This window comes from Leptonotus elevatus, chromosome 20 (genome assembly GCF_054856555.1).
Source record: "Leptonotus elevatus isolate MCC_2025b chromosome 20, RoL_Lele_1.0, whole genome shotgun sequence".
NCBI lineage: Eukaryota > Metazoa > Chordata > Actinopteri > Syngnathiformes > Syngnathidae > Leptonotus > Leptonotus elevatus.
In genome coordinates this window covers 5,985,772-6,009,544 of record NC_141258.1, presented here as the reverse complement: position 1 = coordinate 6,009,544, position 23,773 = coordinate 5,985,772, and the positions used below count along the sequence as shown (strand labels likewise).

At 39.1% G+C, this 23,773-nt stretch overlaps 2 protein-coding genes across 4 annotated transcripts in view; one reads left to right on the top strand and one right to left on the bottom strand.

Moving 5' to 3' along the window:
• The window catches only part of ankfn1b (ankyrin repeat and fibronectin type III domain containing 1b), a 128,210-nt gene extending 112,557 nt beyond the window's left edge, over positions 1-15,653 (bottom strand). Inside the window, exons 1-2 of the mRNA XM_086065240.1 lie at positions 15,501-15,653; positions 10,211-10,308 (exon numbers count right to left, since the gene is read on the bottom strand). Coding sequence (XP_085921366.1) covers positions 10,211-10,227 — 17 coding nt within the window. The 5' untranslated portion in view covers positions 10,228-10,308; positions 15,501-15,653. The remainder of the gene's footprint in view (positions 1-10,210; positions 10,309-15,500) is intronic.
• A 1,774-nt stretch (positions 15,654-17,427) lies between these two features.
• Positions 17,428-23,773, top strand: part of capn15 (calpain 15) — a 35,799-nt gene continuing 29,453 nt past the window's right edge. Inside the window, exon 1 of one of the 3 annotated variants that reach the window (XM_086064660.1) lies at positions 17,428-17,665. Coding sequence is in view for 1 of the 3 variants with exons in the window: in XM_086064658.1 (XP_085920784.1) it covers positions 23,225-23,409 (185 nt within the window). In the remaining 2 variants the exon portion in view is untranslated. Of the gene's footprint in view, positions 17,666-20,226; positions 20,364-21,838; positions 23,410-23,773 lie in introns of those variants that run through there. The other 2 variants (XM_086064659.1, XM_086064658.1) reach the window with 2 other exon arrangements.

Sequence of the window (23,773 nt, the reverse complement as noted above, 5' to 3'; positions counted from 1 at the left end):
AGATTTTTAGTGCAGTTTAATTTTCACAAGGCGTGTTTTGGCCCTTTTATGTTTAAAATCCACGCTAATGGTCATATGAAGGGGAACGTAATATGCTTGTGAACACTGAACAATATGTATAGGAACTCAAAGTGCCACAATATATACATTATATTGAAATATTTTTAATGTATAATATTTATAATATTTTTCATTGATGTAATGTACAAAAGCACAATATTGTGTGTTTGTGTTTTTTAATATGAGCTCATTTTTTTACAATAGTGTGACCTTTTTTTGTATCGCCAAACCTCCCCACAATATCGTGATAATATCGTATCAAGAAGTCTGGATATCGTTACATCCCTACTCAAGATTGAACATCTGAATGTTGTTGGTTTTTTTTAGACAATAACGAGTGAAAAAAGGCTACATACATTTGAGTAAGCCTGTTTTGTTCAAATTAGACGACTGGAATGCATTTCAGTGCAAAAGGAAGTCGTCAGCCTTGAATGTATTTTGTTTTACATTATTTATGAGATCATTCATGGCTATAAGACCTTTGGAAAAGCATCTGGAAAGATGTAAATGTGGTATGCCTAGATGAGTGTCTCTTTCAACAGGTATGTAAAGTCTAGGACTACAATCATATGTCATTATGATAGTGATGGGAGCAGTGGTGAGGTACGGGGGAGAAGGGGGGGGGGGCTCCTAATGAACAGCTAATTGGTGTCCCTGCGTCACTTTCAGACAGAGAAATCTCATTCTTGTCCTTCACAATGTTTTTATTTCATCCCTGCTACTGTTGTGTCTCATTTTTTCCCCACCTCTACTCACCTTGTCGCGCTCCCTCTCCAATTTTCTTCCAACAGCAGCAGGGAAGCTTTGAAATTATCTAATCTACACCCTTCAATCAAGCAAAGTGTCAAATGTAAGCATAGCACATCTTTGTAAAAAAAAAAGCAATTAGCTTCACGTCATCATTCTTTTTTGGGTAATAATTTAACGTCAACAATGGACGACCGGGTCCATCTGTTCGTTTTAAAAATGGCCTTGAGCAAAAACATTTGCCCACCCGCGATCCAGATGCTTACGTCTTTCTTTGCAAATCCACGTTAGTAGACTGAGGTGTCGTCCCAGAGGGGGAGGGGGAAAAAAAGCAACAAGCCCTTTCGAAGGTTTCTGCAGGAGTTCATCTTATCGATTATCTTCTCCCTCTGCAGATTCATTACCTGCTTCTCTTGGCATGATTTGCTCCAGCCCACCCCCAGCTGGCCATCCATCTCAGAGGTAATGCGGCCTGATTATAGCCATATTCTGAGTGCATCACCATGGCGAAAGGGGCGTGAAGGAAGACTGACGGGGGGACTTTAAGACAAGATTAAAAGGAAGGCTAAGTCCGATTGTTGCGCGGCAGTGATTCGAAAGTAATCACTGAATGTCATGTTTAAACTGGGCATAATGTTACAGTGCTGAATAAAAATGCAAAATCAAAAAGAAAAGAAAGGGCTCAACTGCTCCAAAAAGTGCTCATCTACTGCAGAGAGTATCAGGAATTAGGTGTCAATTGCAGAAGAGGCTTTTATTTGTTTTGGGGCGAGGCGTTTAAGTGGATACCACCGGCTGATTATTTGAGGAAGGGCATCTATTAGAGCTAGCTAGCTCTTTTAATAAATGAGATTGCTGCTCTGTACAGGCTTGAGAAACGGAGATATTTATCACCGTTAGGAAAAAGCATGAAGGACGGACAGAATAATATAGTAGCAACGTCCTCTGAGCCATTGCAACCATTCACAATTGTTCCTCTTTTTATTTTTTGTCTAGACTGCACTTGGCTCTAAAATGGTTTGGGCTGATGAATTAATCATGCACTGCTGTATTTCTAGTGCTATTTTCATGCAGAATGAAAAGACAAATGCACTTTGGCATCATTGACATCATGCTGGAAGCTCAATACGCGGCTGGAGAAGACATTATGAAAACAAATATAAACATTAAATAAGAGATTGACAGTACGAGTGATTTGACTTGATTAATGTCAGCAGAGCTCACCCATATTTAGAACACAATTTGTGCTCATGTGTGGCTGTTGTGCAGCATTTAGATAAACATGGCGAACGCTCACACAAAAATGTGACGGCAATATCAATTTGGGTGAATACAAATAATGACCGGCGCTTATTTACTGCACAACAATACAACTGCACAAACCGTACAATAAATCCTGCCAATCAGTCTCCCGACACCATTCCACTAAACACCTTATTTCGAAGACAAACAAGGCCACCCGAGGAGAAAGTCAGTTTAAAAAAAAAAAAAAAAGAAGAAGAAGAAGCTTCCTCCTGTAATTACTGCGACAATGTGCACCAGATTTCCCTGATGGGACTCCTTCGACAGGACCATTTACATTATAAAATGCACTTACACAATGTCATTCTTAGCAAATGGACCCCCCAAAAAAATGCTGGAAAGAATCTTCAAGTCAAAACCCTCATAGAATGCTGAAGGACCTCAATGCAGACGTACACTGACTATATAGCTATATGAAACCTGTATATGAATCACCAGAAAAGACGAAGGGAAGTCTGGTTTACCTAATACGAGAGAGACACTGTAGGTTAGGTAAAAAAAAAAAATAATAATTAAGAAACCAGTAAACTAGATGAGATATGAGATAGATAAGATGAAGGATAGTTAATATATGAAATACACAAGATGAAAAGTAGATGAGACATGATAGATAAGATGAGAGATAGATAAGATATGAGATAAATAAGATGAGATATGAGAAGTTAAGGGAGATGAGATACATTATATAGATATATATACCTGTATATGAATCACCAGAAAAGACCAAGGGAAGTCTGGTTTAGCTATAGCAAGAGGCTAGATGAGATATGAGATAGATCATATGAGAGATAAATGAGATAAGAGATAGATAAGATGAGAGATGCAATAGCTAAGAGAGCTAAATGAGATACGGGATAGATAAGATGGAAAAATAGATTACTAATGAGGTAGATCAGATGAAAGATAAGATGAGATGTGAGATAGATAAAATATGAGATAAATAAAATGAAAAATTATATGAGATAGATAAGAGATATCAATGAAATACAAGATAGATACGATGAGAGATGCAATAGACAAGAGAGATAAAAAAATAGATGACTAATGAGATAGATCAGATGAAAGATAAGATGAGATGTGAGATAGATAATATGAGAGATGGGTGAGATATGAGATAGATAAGACGAAAGATAGATAAAATATGAGATAAATAAAATGAAAAAAAATGAGATATGAGATAGATAAGATGAGAGATGCAATGGACAAGAGAGATAAAAAAAATAGATGACTAATGAGATAGATAAGATGAAAGATAGATGAGATGTGAGATAGATAATATGAGAGATGGGTGAGATATGAGATAGATAAGACGAAAGATAGATAAAATATGAGATAAATAAAATGAAAAAAAATGAGATATGAGATAGATAAGATGAGAGATGCAATGGACAAGAGAGATAAAAAAAATAGATGACTAATGAGATAGATAAGATGAAAGATAGATGAGATGTGAGATAGATAATATGAGAGATGGGTGAGATATGAGATAGATAAGACGAAAGATAGATAAAATATGAGATAAATAAAATGAAAAAAGATGAGATATGAGATAGATAAGATGAGAGATGCAATAGACAAGAGAGATAAAAAATAGATGACTAATGAGATAGATAAGATGAAAGATAGATGAGATATGAGATAGATAAAATGACAAAGAGATGGGATATGAGCTAGATAAGAGATATAAATGAGATACGAGATAGATAAAATGAGAGATGCATTAGATAAGAGAGATAACAAATAGATGACTAATGAGATACAGCATGAGATAAATGAGACATGAGATAGATAATATGATAGAAAGATGAGACAGACGGATAATATAAGAGGGATAGATGAGACATGAGAGAAATAATCTGAGTTAGATGAGATATGAGAGAGAGAGATAATGAGATCATTAAGATATGAGTGTGAGATGAGTAATGAGAGAGATGATAATTTAGACAGATGTTATGTTAATATTTGAAAGAAAGAGGCCTTTTATATACATAGAACAAGTAGAAAGGAAATGTTTGAACACAAAATTTAAAAAATAAATAAAAACTACTTTGATAACAATTGTGTTGCAATCTTGTTTGTCCAAAAAGCACTCCATAGTTCCTAGCGAGGCTTCCGAACTCCGCGGTGCTTGCTGACGCCGCAGAATGCTCAGGCCGCTCCCTCCACGTGACGCATTGGAGAGAAAACCATGATCGACGTCAATACCAAGCCATTTGGGAAATCTAGGCGTGCTGAGCAGCACTAATGTCACATTGACAGATTTTGTTGCTTATGGGAGGTAATAACAACATGCCGGGTGCATTTAGCCAAAGGCTGCTTCCGTTCCGCCCCGGGCAGATTGTGATCAAACTGCAAACACAAGCTCATTCATAATGTAGCAGCAGTCTGGGGGTGAAGCGCACTTGTCGGGATGCAGGTTCGGTATTTGTTTGCTTTATTGCCGCTGTACGGCAGACAAGCGGGTTTTCCTCTTCCTCCTCCGCCTTTGTTTGATTTGCATCGCAGCTCAGCCCTTGAGACGCATGTTTATGTTGTGCGCAATTCGCAATTCATTCTTGCCGAGTGCCGGGCTGCTGCATGCGATTTAGTGGAAGGAATCAGGCGAGTGCTAGCAAGCGGACGAATGCTTAGGGGCGATTCTCCTCTCTGCGTAACGTAGGAGGACGTTCATTTATATGAGCGGATGTCAGGGATTACCTGACACGCATACAACTGAAACTCTCTCACGGTCACATGCGTGAGATCCTCTCACTCTCAAGCTTATGAGTAAATCATAGGATATATGTGAAAATATTTATATCATGATAGTTTTTCCACTGTTACCTTGAAAAAGTAATCTAGTTACAGTAATTTCTGGATTATAAAGCGCACCTGGCCATAAGCCGCGCTTGCTAAATTTGGGGAAAACTCGAGTTTGTTACACATATAAGCCGCACCAGACTGTAAGCCGCAGGTGTTTTTAATGTTACCGCACCAGGTTCCCGCTACTTTATTTTCCATAATGAGGGCGTAAATTGTCTGGCTCTCCTTCTGTCTCTCCTACTGTATTTGGGCTCACTTTGATTCGATAGATAAGCCGCACCTTTGTATTAGCCGCAGGGTCGAAAGCGTAAAAAAAAGTAGCGGCTTAGAGTCCAGAAATGACTGTACTTTTCTGATTACTTGATTTTTTAAAGTAACTAAGATTACAAGTTACTTTAATAGTTATATTCAGACACCACGGTTTTGCCACTTAATTGAAAGTGCATTTTTAACAGTTTTTTAGAAGAATAAAGTTCATTTTTATTCATTTTTTATCATATTAAGACAGCCTAGTTGACTTAATTACTTAATTAAAAAACAGTCTTTTTTGTATTTTTATTAACATAAATGAGCTACTTTTTTTATTAAAAGAACATTTAAAATGAGTCTTGATTTCACTTAATATTAGCATTGTCACTATTGAGTATTTTTAGAATCAATTATTCTATTCATTATTCAATTGAATCGAATAATGGATTACAAAAGCATTTGTCCTTTTTTTAAGTGATTTAAAAAAAAAAAAGCAATATTACACAAGAGAGAATTAATTGATTCAGTTACCGGATCGGTCATTGTTTTCCAAAATAAAAGCAGACGTTTGCAAATGTCTTCTTTTGATTAAACACAAAAGATAATCAGTCTGCTTTCACGAAGGATAAGTACAAGAATAATTACTATTGAGAGGACATACATAAGAAAGCATTTTAAGTGACCATTTGGGGACACAAATTAAAATTTTGCATGCATGATGCCACATCTTGGGCCCCATACTGTCGTTTTCAGTCCAGCCTTCTGCCCAAAAATAATCTGCCCCGGCAACGAGGCCTAATTGGGAAGGAACAAAACGTCAATGTTGTCATTGAAGCAATCAAGCACATAATGAGCAATAGACGGCTGGACGTTGGACTTCTGCAAAAACAGAACCAGTGGTGGGCTTCCATCAAATGAGTGCGTGGGAGGGAGAGGACGTCAGTGGAGCGAGGGAGGTACAATTAGCGTCTTACGATGGTTTTGTGACGAAAACACAGACAACAGCGAGTAATAGGATACAAGTCTACAATCTGAAGATGAATATTTAAGTTACTGTGCTATTGTGGGACACAAATAGAACATGAGGCCTTTACGTATGGAGCTACTTGTTATTGTGAGGACAACCTTGGACAATGAATATAATGTTTTCAGCTGCTGATGAACACAAAAGTGTGATTTGACGCAACACAGTCGTCTGACTGATGTTACATTTTTATCATTTGCAAAACTCCTTCTCCTCCACAACTCAACCTTTTACCAAAGGTTTGACATGAATGGCTGTGTCTCCCTCTAGTGGTCTTTTGCTGCCAATGTAGCTCCAACTCCACATAGCAACCTTCATTATGTGAAGCCTTACCTCATCCAATTAACAGAACAGCTCATTTGAACGGTCAGATAATCATTAACATTGGAAACATCGCTATTAACTCATTCACTGCCATTGACAACTATAGACGTCAAAAATTCCTGTTAACTATTTCTATTATTAGTTTAACTTTTTTTTTTGTTTATATTTTTTTATTGTACATTTATAACAGATATAAAATTATCATGCGATTATTACGATTAAACGGCCCCTTATTTTTATTTTTTAATTAGGTCCATCAGGCGATTACATTTTTTAATTGTAATTAAACACGACTTCACTTGTTAACTAACGATTAATCACGAATTTTATATCTGTTCTAAATTTACAATAATTTTTTTTCTAGGTTTTCATACTCTTGTTAGCAAAAGTGAAAAAAAAAAAAGTGAAACTAATAGAAATAGTTCAAATGAATTTGTGACGTCTATAGCCGTCAATGGCAGTGAATGAGTTATTTATTATTCAAATTGAGTTTCCTCATTAAAACTACCTAGACAAAGTGAGAGTACAGCACACACAGTGACTCATATCTCGAAATAAAATCGCTCAATACAAGGGGAAGGTAAGTGCGCACCTGCCATGCGTGTATAAGCCTGCGTGTATGTGAACGCACACACACACACAAGGGGGCATTTATAGTCCCCACTTCTTTTCTCCTATTGTGATGACTCACCGATGAATCACAGATTGCGCAAGTCGAGAACCTCGCTGTCACTTGATTGTTTGGCCCAAACGCGGCCACAGGTTGGAGGCGTGACGTCACCGTTGAGGGAAAGCGAGCCTTGGGGGGGGGGGGGGGGTGCTGACATAATGAGACGATGCGTCACAGTCAGTATGAGAAAAAAAAGGGGTCGCTGGATCCCAAATACATTAAATGAATAGGTTGAACCAAGTGTAGTAAGCGGATGAGGACGGAGATGTCATTCACAGGGGTTCGAAAACTTTAGGGGTCTTGTAGGGAGCATTTTTTTTTCCTTAAGCAACACCAAAAACGAGAGTGAGTAATATTGTCATAAATATAACATGACAAGGGCATGCGGGTCTTGTCAGACAGTTTGGCATTCTTCAACATGAAGTGGACGAAGAGTGCCATTCCCAGCGACGTACTTGACTGCACACGGAGAAATCCAGCACTTACAGAGGATGTAAACACGCCGCATCTAACAATGGCAGCGCTGTTTCTGCGCAGATGTGTTAAGGACGGACCAGGAAGGAGATCATACAGTAGACTGGACTCGTATAAAGAAGAAGAGGATCCAGTGCATCTCATGTGCGTGGGAAGCCAAAGTGGTACATTAATTAAATTATGTATTTACCGTTATTTATCAAGAATAATTTTTTATTTTTTTTTTGCTCCCCCTAAAGGAAACTAAAGATTGATTTGTTCCACGTGTGTTTTTGGCGTCCTGGACTTACTTCCTTGTTTATAACCTTGGAGTAGGGGTGTGAATTGCCTAGTACCTTGTGATTCGAACTGTATCACGATTCATAGGTTACGAATCGATTCGATACGAATCTATAAGACAATTATTAAGATTTTTTTTGTATTCAGTAAACTTGTACATGTGTACACTGTAAGATTTGTATGAAAATGTACTTCAGGCTTAATGTTCCATTAATATAACATTCTTCCATGCTTCCATGTGTGAACCCTAACCCTAAGTAAGACATTTTATTGAATATTTCCGATTTAAAAATCGATTTGGCTGCATGTTGAATCGATACGAGAATTGCGCGCTTTAATATCGCGATATATTGCCGAATCGATTTTTTTTTTAACACCCCTACCTTGGAACCTCGTATCATTTCGAAAATTGCCGGAAAAAACAATGTTCCATCACAAGCAGAGCCATTTGATAGCCGTTATCATATCATATCTGTTGCCTCCACGTACGTTTGACTTAACAATTTAGTGACTCTTATCCAGGATTTTTTTTTATAATTTGCACATGCATTAGGATTATTATAATTACGCACACTATAATATGATTCATTCGACAATCCCATATCCCACTAAGGGGCGAACATTTACGATGCTAACGAATGTTCATTTCATGGCAGGGTTCATTCAAGGTCGCATCGTTTCCTAAATGTTCTCTAAACAGTTTTAATGGTTCTTTAAACAGTCTTAATGCTTTCAAGCAGGCTTAATGTTTTTCTAAACAGACTTAATGGTCTTCATTGTCAGAAAGAAATTTTGAACATGTTCAAACTATGCGCTGCAGAACAAGGTAGGCATTTCCAGTTTCCTGTACTTAACTCATTCACTCCCAGCCATTTTCACTGAAGCAACCCCCTTCGCTCCCGGCTGTTTTACTTGATTTTGACTGATTTTTGCGAGGCATGCAGAATATTGTGTCCTATTGCTCTAAAAACATGGAACATACCAAAAGAAAGATTAGAGTCTCTTCTTGCATCAGGAAAAAAAAGTATATTTGTATCTGTGTACAAATTGCAGCAATTAGCATTAGAATATAGTTCAGTTTCATCATTATTCACAAACCTTTTGAAAACACTGGGGGAAAGAGCTTACTGCAACATGGCCCTGGCTGATCTCTTATACTCTGCTGCCACCTGCTGGCCGTTTTTGTAATATCTATCATTGCTTTAAGCGACCTCTTCAGGTCAGAATCTGTATTAAAGCCTTCTGTATGCTCTAACATAAAAAAAATACGCTTTTGGGAGCAAATGAGTAAAAAAATAAAATAAAATCAGAAGAAAAAAAAAATGTTGGGCATGGAAACCACATTTTAACTTTTTGTTGGTTAAAAAAAAATATTGCGGCCGAGCCGAAGCTCACAAAAGCGGGTCGCTGGAGAAGCTGTTGATTCACTGTGCTCAATGCTTGACCGCGGTATTAGCTTTACAACAGTAGAGTGCGCTAATAGACTGTGAATTTGACTGCGGTACAAGGTTGGATACAGACATTGGCTATGTCCAAATTCACAAGGCCGGCCGGATCCTCCGAAGGCCGAATTTGTCGTCCGTGCGTGCTGTCGAGTCGCGCCGGGAGTGACGTCATGCAGCCGACAAATTCGGCCCTCGGAGGACCCGGCCTTGTGAATTTGGACGCAGGCAATGACTGTGGAAGATGACCTGCGTATCAAGGAAGATTTTTTTTTTAAGCTAACATATTTTTCTAGCCCTATGGAGTAGATACCGACCAGAGAATCGGGGTAGTGTAGAAGTTGCTTATAACATTGTGTTATCCTCAAGAAATCACTATTATTTATTGAACGCACGCAACTGTGGACTTACACAATGGTGGCTCTCAAGGCGCCGCTGTGCTTTTATTTACAGTACAGGTATAGTTGATATTCCAGACTTGAGTCTCAGTGCCCTCAGCCTTGCAACACTGCAACAAACCACTGAGCCAACACTGTCAAATCGAAGTCCATTCATCCCGATGGCATTGCCTTGATGTGCTCCTCAAAGCCATAACTCACCGTAGCCGTGAGACAAAAAGTGAACAGGCTCGGGCAATGCAGCCTGCCACTGAACCGCTCTATTTCAATAAAAATGATTCGCCCGTCCCGGTGCCATGTCGGAGTTAAAGAATGGGCAACAACAGTTCCAGGAAACCCCAAAATAGAGTCAGGAAGTGCATTTAGTAAAGCGATATGAAAACTTGGTCACTGTAGAAAAATAACTTGTGAGCAAATAAAGACGTAAAATGTCACTTACTCGATGAGTTGCTCCATTCCAGCAACTCGGGGCTGAAGCGGCTCCCCAGGTTTGGGATGGGAGTTGCTCACTTTCTCCTGAGAATTTGGGACCGTCACCTAAGTAAAGTACAGAGGAGAAATGAACATTTTGAAAGAGCTTCTATCACCAACAATTGTCTCAATAAGAATGTTCTATTTTGCTTAAAATAACTCATTCACTGCCATTGAGGGCTATAGACGTCATAAATTCATTTTAACTTTCTATTAGTTTTTTTTTTTTAAACCCACTTTTGTTAACAAGAGTATGAAAACTTAGGAAACATTTTTGGGGTACATTTAAAACATATATAAATGTTGTGATTAATCGTGAGTTAACTAGTGAAATAATGCGATTAATTACGTATAAAAAATGTAATCACCTGACACCCCTAATTTTTAATTATCTTTTATTTTTTCAATAAATAAACTAATTGTAATTATTTTTTTCAAATTTTTAATAATCTTTTTTTTTTAAGAAAATATTATTACAAAATTAGGGGTGTCAGGCGATTACCATTTGTAATCATAATTATCATTAGTTAACTCACGATTAATCTGTTCTAATACAATAAATAAAAATCTAGGTTTTCATACTCTTGTTAACAAAAGTGGGAAAAATGTTAAACTAATAGAAATAGTTCAAATGAATTTTTGACGTCTATAGCCGTCAATGGCAGTGAATGAGTTAAGTAATATATTCCTCATTCCGTCAATTTGTTCTCATTTTTTAATCCCATTTTTTGCCGTGTAGAATTTCTCCCAGGCAAACCATGCGGAACACCCATCAAGCTGACCTCTTTCACCCCGGAGGGATGCTTTACCGTGAACCAAATTAACATTATTCATTATAACGCGGGCTAATTATGCAGCAGTGCGGCACTTGAACACACCGCGTACGGGTGGCGGCACCTCTCTCGCTCGGAACCCGCATGTTAATTAGGCAGAACATCTGGTGGTCGAGGAAACGCCATGTCAGGTTGCAGGATGTTCCCTTCATCCAGAAGTGTAGAATGATTTTCGGAAGGTGAACTTTAGTTCATTTTGGGACACGTTCGTCACCCTTCTTGTATGTGACAAGGAGTGGGGGTAAGTCGCATATGTGCAAGTCATAATGAAGTCTTAACCTTTAAATTTCAAGTAAGTCTCAAGTCACAAATATTTGCATGTTTGAACTCACTATTTTATTTTGCACTCATTTTATATGGTCCTAAACCAGCCTCTGTGATGTCTATGACTTTATTATCTCCTCAATTAAAGGCATAACGGACAAAGCTGAGTTAATGTGTGACCAACTATCATTGAGAAGGTCCCAAGTCCTAAAACTGGCGACTTAAGTTGAACTCGAGTCAAGTCATGTGACTCAAGTCTCCCACCTCTTTGTATCTAATGAGCAATAAAATAAAAATAAAAGTGTTGAGGTTTTAAGGGGGAGGGAAAAAACTAACATTTTACAAGCCAGTGGCTCGGGCACTAGAAATTACCATTTTAAATCCGAGACATTGACGGATTTTGTTGTTGTGTGGGGGTTTTTGTCCACAGAAGCCCCAAATCACTACAAATGTCTAATAGTACATCAACGAACAAAAAAAATTAACAAAAACGATATACCGTATCATGAAATAATGATGACCTGGTCTAAATGTATTCACAAATTACTTACTAAAGAGTAAACCCTCTGGACTTGATATGTAACTAATAGGGGTGTGCCCAAAAAAATCGATTCTCATAAGAGTCGTGATTCTCATTTTGTACGATTCAGAATCGATTTTAAATGTCCCAAAATCGATTTTATTTAAATTATTTTATACGGTCTTCCCTTTGTTGTGTTATGTGTGTTTCTTTAATTGGGAGCGCTGTTCATGTTGTACCCGATTTGGCCACTGAGGGGCAGTGTGGTTCCACGCAGTCTGATACACTGTTGGAGCGTAGAAGGAAAAAGTCGCGATCAAGTTGTTCCAATCAAAGTTGTTTTTTTGCAGCGTGGAGCCGTTCTTTTGAGTGAAAAATTGCCCAAAGTAGTGCGCTAATTAGCATTAGCGAGTCAGACTGGAGTAGATCATTACGATTGCTTGAACATCCATAAATTGAAGCATAAATCAGTCAATCAAATCATTTTGAAGCAAAAATCGCTCTTAATCAAAAATCGATTCTGAATTGAATCGCACACCCAAAAATCGGAATCAAATCAAATCATGAGACATTTAAAGATTCACACCCCTAGTAACTAAATATATTATCATTGCGTTTGTGGCAGGTGCAGAGCAACAAAATTCACTCAACCGCCCAAAAGACATAAAAAAACAATGACCAACAGAGGTCGCCAAAAGCAGCACGTCCATTTCCGAAAGGAAAAATAAAAACACAAGGTCAAATTTCTGCCTATTTAGTTGAAAACCGGTGAATCCAAAGGTTCGCTGCAAATTCCGAAATCTAATGGAAGGCCATGTAATGGTTCTACTTTCACTACATGTTTCTAGCAGATGAAAATACATCATCTGCCATAAATATACAATTTTCTGACCAATTGAGTGAAACTGGATCATTGTAACGCCTCCCACCAGGCTCCTTTCTTGTCTCAAACTTTAAAAAAAAAATAACAAAGTCAATAAAACGGTCAGACAAGTCGCTAAATAGCAACCAAATTGCTACGTTAGCAACACTAACACAAAACTCGCTCCCCGTTGTAGCTAACTAGCACTCAATCCATGTAATGTAACATGTCGCTGTGGGAAGCCGCCGCCTGCCTGTGCCATCAAACATGCATAAGAAACAGATGTAACTTTGATGTAGGCCTGTTGCTGTATCCTCTCGGGTTCGAGCGGGCGTGTGTATACATATGTGTGTGCGCGCATTTCTGTCAATGGGCTCCAAAGGCCCTACGGCAACAAAACCAGGCTGCTGCATGCCCCGACATACGATGCGACACAAATAATCAATGTAACCAAATGATGGAATGCATGACGCATAAATGTACACGCGGTCGGTCACAACATTAGGTACACCCAATGGGATTCAAACCAGCATGATATCTCGATGCGTGTGAAATGAAGAACGCAAACAGAAACGCGAGTTTCAAACTAACAAGGGGATGAGTGAACACATTGTTCAACGTGTTTTAGAAAGCAACAAGAGAGGGTTGCTGATGATGTGATTCGGCTGAAAAGCGTGGCAGCGCTCCACGAAGCTGTCATCTTCAAGCGTGGGTACTTGTGAAAACTTCCCTTGCACAAGAGTGCAAACCAGCGTAAATAACAATGAGTCATCCCACTTCTGATGAATCACGTGCATGTGAGCGGCTGATTGGTATGCTTTGTGCGCGATTTCGTCCAGCAACATTGGTCGTCGTGACATAAACAAAGTCCTGAATATGCCGTTTGGCCACGTCAATTGGCTCCGACCCCAAATTCCCGACATACAAAGGCTGAAATGCACTTGAAGGGGAAAGGTGTTCCATACAGCCCCACTAAGCCTAAACGTGGTATTCTGATTAATATTATTTTTGTGGAGTTTTATGAGTTAAGTAGCAAAATCCAAATGTTTTGATCCATCTCAGGGGGCGGCCATTTTGCCACCTTCTGTGGAGTGAAAATGAACATCACGCAAATGAACTTTTTGAAAAACAGGTGAGCGGTCATTTGGTTATTACCCGAACCCTGAGCAACTGTGATGTTGACAAAAACATTGAACAACATCTTTGATTGTATTAATTGCGCATGTAGTAGTTCTCTCGAGTAAAAACGAAAAGCCTATTCGTCATCTTAGCAGACCTCTGAGGAGAGAGATGAAATCGGTGGAAAAGATCGGTTTATTTTTAAGGCATAGGCCGATCACCGATCCCCAAAAATTTATTTAATTGGGGCCGATCGATCGATTATTCGTTTAGAATTTCCTTTAGTTTTGTTGATTTCTTTGATGATCATTGTGTTGATTCAAAATAAGACTTTTACAAACATTAATGGAAAACAATGAGCAAATATTGTGCCTATTTTCTGACATATTACAGACCAAACCAGTAACTGAATCGTAAAAAAAAAATTTTTTAAATAACGTTAACGCGTTTTCTGAACAGTCAAATGAAGAAAAAAAAAAGTCCTGTTTTTGAATAAAGAGATGGGAATTAAAACTTTTTTTTAAAATTCATCGAGTATTTGACGAAATAACCGACGGACTAATCAACTATTAAAACAATCGTTGGTTGCAGGCTCGCAGCCCTAATCAGAGCTGGACTGACACCAAAACAAAAATTGGCCCCGGCATTTTGACATTGGCCTGCTGGGCCGGCCCGACTCCTGACCAACCGTGGCAACCACATAGCTCTGCCACTGATGTTGATGACTTCAGTTTGTTGTCTGTATTCTAAATGGATTAATGGGCTGGCCTCTTGGGGTAAAAAAAGAGAAAAATATCAATTAAAAATCACCACATTTGCCCACCGGGCATCTGCCCTGTTTGTCAGATGGCCAGTCCAGACCCCTAATCTCAAGGTTGGTCGACTTTGTTTGTCTGTTTATGCCTTAAAAATAACAAAACAAAAACGTTGATTGCATCATCGTTCAAGGAGGTTGAAAAAAAAGTAAGGATAATCAAGTGTTTCCAAAAATAAACAGATAAAAGTACAGACATCTTAAAGATCGACTTTAGTCATTTAGTAACTAAGTACTCTGTTACTTCCCATAACTGGACCATCTCCATTGTGGAAGCCATGTCATTTCCACATGTGTGCCTGCTATAATACAGCAAAGCATCCCTTTCCTGGCTATTGCTGGGTCACAAAGTGTCTCATATAAACACAGGACACACCTTAGGCCAACACATTACACATATCCCTCACACTGACCTCTCTTCCCCCCTTTTGGACTGCAATCCCTCCCTGTACTCACTCCTCTTTCCGTTTTGCCAGGGGAAAAAAAAAAAAGGTGACCGAATCCGAGTGTCGCTGCATCCCATAACATCAAGCAAAGCAAAATGACTTTTTGTGCAACTTCGGGAATTTGTATGCCCATTGTTGGGGGTTGAAAGAGTGATGTTTAAACACTCAAAGTTGGCGTCTTTTGTGTACCCCAACGTGCCGTGCGCTCGGTTTCCCTTAGCATTGTCATGACAACAGTGTGTACGCAACCACACAAAAGTTAACAAAGTTGAGATTAGTTGGTTACTTTTAACGTCACTCCGCAGCGTTGATGTCAAAAGTATCGACGGAATGTTTTGGACAAACTAACAAGTGCTGTAACAAGTGTTAACCCAAAAAAAAGGTGAATTCACTTTCGTACCTTTTCAACGGGGGAGGTTTTCACTTTTCATTCACTCCTGAAGCGGCGTGAAACTAATATTCCGTTCAGCTTTCACGAGTTGTACACTTCTACAAAGATTTAAGGGAGATTTCTTCCCCCCCGGCCCGGATAGACGCCGAGAGCCGTAAACCTGCGCGACATGTGGGGTCGTCCGGGGAAGTTTTCCCCGCCCAGATTTGTGTTGGTTTCTAAAGGGAGGATGCTTTGCCCCGCCCGCCTCACTAGGACCTAGAAAGTAAATCACGCCAACCCCAGCGGTGCATGGTTTGTATCTAGTTAATGATGGCCACTCTATTCTACCACAGTTTAAAAAATATATATATCTCAGAATGCCCCTTAACTAGAGTCGTTTCTTGTTTTCTACCAAAAAGGATAAAAAAACAAAACTCCGAGTCAATTATGATGAGTGATCGCGCAATGGACAATTATCCTAATGAGACGTTTAAGGTCCTCCAAGGGATCATTAGGGAATTTACTGGCTCGGTCTAATCCTTTGAACTCGCCTGGTTCAAACAACACGGGTAACACCAGTATTAAGAGATAATCCACATTTACAGAATGTTTCACATGCTAAATTACTCTTTATCCTAATTACATCTAAATTTCATCTAGGGGGGGTTAAGAAAAGGGTTTACAGTACTCTGAAAAAAATCAAGTTGCTTTGTTGCATATCATAATAACAAATAAAAATGTGTTTTATACACTTTGCTCTTGTGTTAGATTAAATTAGACATCCCGAGTCAATTAAATATCTAGTACTCTAGTTTAGTGATCAGTATAGCAGTGATTCTCAAAGTGGGGTGTGTGTACCACTAGTGGCACAAGGGCACCCTCTAGTATTACATGAAAGAATTGCTCTTTGTATTTTCATTTGAAGTTCAATTCAATTTAATCATTGAGATGTTGTTTTCAAACATTTAAATGGGTGTTTGTTGTTGTGTATACCAAAAACAAAATGTAACGTTAGATAAAAGCCCTAAATAATAACCCTAAATCAAAATTTTAACATATTCCCATTCAAGATAAAAGTGTTGTGTTGTTTTTTTAAATTGTCTTACATTGGTGCTGTTTTACCAATCAAATAGCATATATATATATATATATATATATATATATATATATATATATATATATATATATATATATATATATATATATATATATATATATATATTTTTTTTTTTTTTTATTTTTTTTTTTTTTTTACTTAATGTCGAATTCAATTGAAGCGTTACTCAGGTACATTTCACCCCATATTTAAGCACAGGGTTGCTGTTCAAACTGGCTTTCAATTATAATAAATATAATTTGTGTCTTTTTTTTTTGTATAATACCTCTCGTTTGTCTTCTTTTTGATGAACAGTTAGGTCTACTAAGCTGCTCTATTCTAATGTTGGTGAATAGACGAAAAATTTGGAGCGCTAACTATTGTTTAGATTGTACCTGGTATAAGAAAAAAACAAAAGTTTTAAGAACCACTGCTGTTTGTAGCCAGATTGACAGTTCATACTTTTGGACTCTGGGTGTCAGTAGAAAGCCACTAGTTGACGTGTAGGGGGACAAAAATCTAACAATTATATTTATATGATTTAGAGTCATATATATAGATATAGATAGATATCTAAATGTTTTGAATAATAAAAACAAAAACGTGTATAAATATATATTTTTTTTTATAAAACAAATCCATACTTTTGAAAAGACGTTACTGTACCCGGATATTCTTGTTGCGAAGGTTTGTGTTTCACTCGGGAAATGTAGTTTTCTTTTCTCGGATTCTTGATACGAATTTACGTACGTTCTGTTGAGCTTCGCGAGCGGCATACGCTTTATGCTACGCATTTAACGTACACTCGTCTTGCATTTACGCCGTAGTGATTCCGCTACCTTCTGAGACTGTTGGAGGTAAACCTACGCGGTCTCATCATCCCCGTTTGGTACCTGTCGGGCTGTAATATCCTCTTCCACGTTTGTCACAAATGTCTGGGACGTGTTCGGGGAGCGGAGAACGCGCAGCACACGCTGGGAAAGTTCCTTTTAGCCGCAACGCGACGCGGGAACAACTTAACCTTTCGATGGATGTGAAAAGTTAGCGCCGCGACGACAAAGACGAGGGACTCATCTGCCCTTCGGTTCGACTTGAGGTGAGAATCGCTGACGTTTGAATGGACTCGTGCTGATCAACTTGATTCCGACCGCGTTTCAGGCTTTGATCGAAATGTGCCGTCTTTGTTTACAATGTCCCCCAGTCAGCTGGCTACGCTGTCAAGCTAATGTTGGTGTCACTGTGGCACGATTCCTGGGTTACCACTTTATCCACTAATAGAGCGATTATGTGACGCTAGTGTCAAATGCATTTTAAATCATGCCATTTCTAAGAAGGTTGGGTTTAAAATGACTTGCAGGCATGACCTTTGTGACTCGTTAGCAGATTACATGACAGGGCAAAGGTCTACCTGTTTCCAGTTTACCTGAGGCCAGAAACAGCTCGTTTACTTGAATGGGATACTGCACAAGTGCACATTAATGTGATTACATTGCATTCCTGCTTTTGAGGGAGTTTCATTTGGCCATTTAGGGGCCCTATGCAAACCAAGTCATGGGCCACTCCCAATCTATGTACTGACTAAAGTTTTATGTTCACCTCCACAAAAAGTAGGTGAAAAAGACAATTCAAGTTGCGGCAATTAAATAAAAAATGCTGCAATTTGGAGAGAGAGAAAAAATTGATTGATTTTGATCAGTCGGCTTTATTATAATTATAAAATATCCGGGACTCGTAGAGCCTGCTGATACCAACCACAATACCTAAGGCAAAACAAAATCTGAGATTGAGTAAGCACTCCTTGCCTGTAGTTGGCGCTATACTGCCGCAGTTGAACTTTGGTGAATCAACATTTGCAACCAAAAGAAAAGTGTTTGGTCAAAAAAAAAAAAAAAAAGTCTCAGTATTGTTGTAATCTGATTTATGATTTACTGATTTTTTTGTTGACACCGCACTTTTGCAAAGCTTTCATAGTGAACATTTAATAGACTGCGAGTCAAAGTGCTTAGCAAGTTAAATGCACTAGTAGAAGTAGGCAAGTGACAACAAAATGTAAATATTTAAGAAGCCCTTGTGACCTTCCTCTGCTTGGTTGAGATTTTATTTGTTTTCAACAAACTTGTAATTCCCCGCATCTCAGGATGTTTACAGAGCATCATGAGGCATAATTGGACATGTGGTGCCAACGGTGCATCTGAGCCAAAAAGAAGTTCTTCAGCAGGTGTGTTTTTTTTTTTGTTTTTTTTTGCCTCCTTGTGACAGCCTACAATGTGGTGTGAAATTAGCCTCCATCCTTCATTTCCTCTCCATCCCAGGGGAATACAAATGAAATCCAACCTCTCTGTCTCTGCCTGTGAACGTTGCACAGCTGCTGTATTCCGAGGGACAGGTGGCCTTCGGACAGGTGCAGCGTGGACAAAGAGTTACGGTCAAGAGGGTTTTTTTTTTTTTTTATTGAGTTAGCGATATGGCTGAGTTAGGCATGTCTGAATTAAACACGCTTGATGAGGAAAGACGATTGTGTAAACCCGCCCCTGCGCTGGTATTGGAGAAACAAGTTACCAGGACAGTCTTAATATGATAAGAACTTGGAACAGGCAGCATACTGGATGAGAAGTTAGCATAATTGAGCTTTTAGAATGACGATTCTACTGTTTACTTACTCTTAAAATTGTGAGTTGAAAAATCCACTCCGTACAAGCGTAAAAATCTTTTTATGAATTATAGGCATTTTTTTTTCCATATAGGTTTATTTACACAATTCTTAAAAATAAAATAGACAATATTTACCCTTGATTGTCAAAATGGCAACTTTATTTTGTGGCTTAATACTTCTTCCAAACGCTGAACAATCCCAATGCGTCCAAGCATAAAAACCTTTGCGAATTTGTAGCCTTTTTAAAAATGTCTAATATTTCCATTCAGATGTTAAAATTACAAATATGTGGATGGAAACTCACTTATAGAAACTGATTTCTCAGAACATTTGGACGTTCTTATAAAATTACAGTATATTTTGACCTAAGCCACTATTATTGTAAAATTAGGATTTTTTTTTTTTATTGTCTCATAAAACTTTTTTTCTCCCACCAATATGCCTTACGTTAGAAAAATGTCTTTCTTTCCACTTAAAACCTGTATTTTGTGATAATTATAACCAACCTACTATAATATTTTTTGTCTTAGTGTGAGGGTAACAGTCGACCTTGTTCCTTGATATTGTACAAGCGTGATCATTTTTTGCTGTGAGACAAAACAAGATTATCCGTTATTGGAGGGCGGCAGTTTCATGAAGCAGATGACAACTGCCTGTTCGTGTGTACGCGTGACGTCGCCTACGGAGAAATAGGCAGGCACTTCTTAGAAAGCAGTCATCAAGTTTGGTTTTATTAGAACTGCTAAACATTTGTCATTTGGCATCCTTATGACTACTATTACATTCCTCATATAGTCAAAATGGCGACTTTATTGAGTAGGTGTAATATTATTATTTTTTTATATATATATATAGTTTTGTACTTAAAACAACAAGCCAAACAATATGAGCGCCTACATTATTTTACAAAGCCATTGGAGCGGATTTACCAGATAAACCAGCTTGAGTGTGAACAACTCGTTTACACTAATGACGGAACTAGTCATGCTCATAACAAACTATGACCAACACGCCCTTTTTTTTTTTCCTTTCACTCTCAGCGAAACTGAACAGAGTTCTAGTCAAGTGAGTGCGTCTGTGACTAAAAGACTTCATTTTTAACACGCTGCAGGCCAAGCAATGGGGATGCACCGGCAAATATGTGAGTTGTGTCAACGTTCTGGATTTATAGCCTCTGTGTTGTGTGTGTGTTTTTAATGTGGTCTCTTCCGGGTGAACAATGAATTTAGCGAAGGAACCGGAGATTAGGAATGAGGTCAACAAAGTGATTTGAAGTGGAAGAGCGAGGCGAGAGGGAAAGTTTGAAGGCTTATCTCAGTAATGTGAAGGGACAGCTGCGCGGTGATGAGAAGTGTGGTCACCACCATCTTCTTGTTAACCCTTCGGTCGTCGTCTTGGTTGCGCGGGGTTCTTCTCTGCCATAGGTTCAGTAGATTGGCAGTTGAATTTGAACGCAAGTATGCCACGGTGGGCATTTTAAGGTCAATTAAACACGTGGCTTCGCTTTAGAAGAGTTGTAGGCAGTACTTGTCTAAAAACAGTTTCTTTGAGCGGCGTTATAGCGTTAAGCTATTTCTTTATCTTCTCTCTCTACTTGTACACTCTTTCTTGTATTATCTCTTATCGAACACTCCTTTTAAATAGTGCCCCTAGTGTTCAGACTGAGACACCGCATAACTGAAGTGCATGAAAGGCCAGTAATGACAAGATGTTACTCTAGAAAGTATTTTTATTTGAGTTAGTTTTGTGTTTTTGATTAAAAATGTCTGTTCCAAAATTGCAAGATGTATAGTAGTAAGATAATAATTGAAGGGACAATGTGTAGAATTTATCAATTTTTCAATGTTCATTCATTTTAAAAGCCACTATTAATTTTAATAATATGCAGGGGGGAAAGTTATATCACATAATCGTACATTTAAAAAAAAGAATGTATGTGTGAGTGAGTGTTCGCTAATTACATTACAGGAAACTGACATGTTTTGCCATCATCTTTCTGCTACAGATACCCTAAGGAAAAGAACTTAGCGAACGTAATATTTGCTGGTAGCCTTGTGAAATGCGGTCTGTCTGAGGCACCGTAGTAAAGCACGCAATTTGATTAGTTCACCACGAGATGACAATAAATTCTACACACTGTCCCTTTAATGAAATAAACTAAAAATGAAAATATCTTTTAAAAAAAATTCACACGACATTCTTACATTTATAAAACTATAACTATAATTAATCAAAAACAATCCAATGCCTTATGCTTTTTTAATGAGTGGAGAGCGTCCTTTCACCGACCGCCATTTTGACTTGTGACGTAAACTCGGGATTGTCAATACCTGGCATCGGTACTCGCCCATCCCTGATGTAAATTATTTTTAATTATTGGTAGTTGGTCTTGGCAAGTGCTCTCAAATTAAATGCAAGTACTTGGGGGGGAAAAAAAGTGGTATCAGTGCGTTCCTAATTTCTCATTTGTTAGAAAACCCACCTATGCATATTCTTCATAATAACTCAAAGCTCACAGCTCGGACCCTGTTGAGATGTATTTCAACCTGCCTACCAGTTTCTCTCTCTCTGCCGGTGTGGGGAGAGTGCGCATGCGCGCTGCCGACTCTCCAGTAATCCTGTGTTTTGGAGGCGATCGCATCCCGCGTTCACTGCGATCTCGCGCTCCTGACGGCGAGGTGGGAATTAAATCATGTGCTGTGCGACGTATACAAGTGGACGACACAAGTGTTTTGACGAGACCCGCCCGAATGGAGACATTTGATCCACGCGTGGGACAAGACGCGCCGCGCACAAGAGAAGCGGGTCCTGCTTGCAGTCAAGGAGAAAACGGCGAGCATGTCTGCTTTGTAAAAGACATTAGCGCTCGCATCTACGGCCAGTAAATGATTCTACTGGGAAAGGATCGGCTTGCGGAAGCGACGCGGTGCGTTATTCACGTTTTTTTCAGGATGTAGACACGCTCCCTGGCCTCTCTTCTGTACAAGTGAGGGAAGCGGACATAAGCATGCCTTTTTCTTTTTTCTTTTTTAAATGCATTATTGAATTGGTTAAATCTAAAAAAGTGCGCGTGTGTGTTTCCACACAATGCTCATGTAACAGCCAGCGGTGAACCGATCAGCTGATGTGGCTGGTAGTGTACGTTTGGTGACACCGTATACATTCGATTTGTGACACTTGCTTTACTGCTCTTAATGCAAAAGCGGGTTTCTTATCGTCCTATTTTACACACGTCACTTGCACGTGTGTTTTTTAAATGCACTTTGCAAACGATGACAAGCAGTCCTGCAGGATTTCTTATCTCAAGTTGAGCAAACTGGCCATCCCAGCCTGAAACTCAGTTTTATTTCTTGCAAGAGTTTTTATGTCATCTTGGGTTCCACTAGGGTGGAGGTCCTAAATACCTTTTAGCGTGGGAAAACATTTCCCATTAGGATTAAGCCCACAAATGATACGCAGCTGTGGCCAGTGAGGCGGTTGTGCTCGAGTACAGCTGTTAGCCAGACCGCATGTCTGAAAGATGAGATTTTGTAAAAAAATAAAAGAAAATTTTGCAAGCTTGTAGTTTTGCCAACACCCTCCCCAGGAAATGCAGCACATTGATTTTCTCTTACTGGATGTAACTCAAGATCTATGCCGCTATTGATCGTTTGCAACTGTCTGCGTGGACCATGAAGCAAACGTGGATGGCCTCGTTGAGCCCAGCGATAGTTCCAAGGGGCACTGACAGCGAAAGTGTCATATTTCGTTGAGAGAAGGACCGAGCATGAGCCTGCACAGACTGGCGAGGCATGTCCAAAGGTATGCGGAAGGTATTAAGAGTGGCACTGTGGACGGAAGCCTAAAATCAACAAAGAACGGAATGACTGAATCGGGTCTCTTAAGAAGTCCCATGAAGCCCCGCTTCTGATACTGGAAACTTCTCGACGGCAAAAAAAAAAAAAAAAAAGGTGCTTCCGACAACCCCTTCTTCTCCAACACATCGTTGCGATCACTGCGGCGATGGGGAGCTCGGCCTCATCCCTCACCGCAGAGACCGAGTCGGACCATGGTTTCCGCAGCAACCCTTACCCGTCGTCACCCCCGGTGGGCTGGCTCAGGACTAGTCACAGCAGCCCAGTGTGGGGCACCACCTTCATCACGCGCCAGCAGCAGCAACCGCCTCCACGGCCTCACCGAGAGCGCAGGTAAGACCCAGCAAGGTCAAAGAAGCCTGGAGGGAAAGCGTTCGCCGGTCGGGGGCACTCAGAAGAAGAATCGACTGGGGGATATCATCTCTTACTCTTATTTGTTGCAGTTTATGCAGCAAAATGTTAATTATAAGTGATATTCAGCATGGACAAATATATTAAATCAGCAAGGGCCATTGTTTTGTAGACTTTCCTTAACCAGATTTTTTTTTTCAGCTTTTTCCATTTTTTAGTAATTAGCTGTAGAACAAGTTTCTGATCCAAAAGTAAAGAAAACGTGTTTTTGTGAAAAGAAACGTGTCAAACTGTACCACAACAAAAAACTGACTTAGAAATGGCTTCTGATGGCAAAATCATTTGT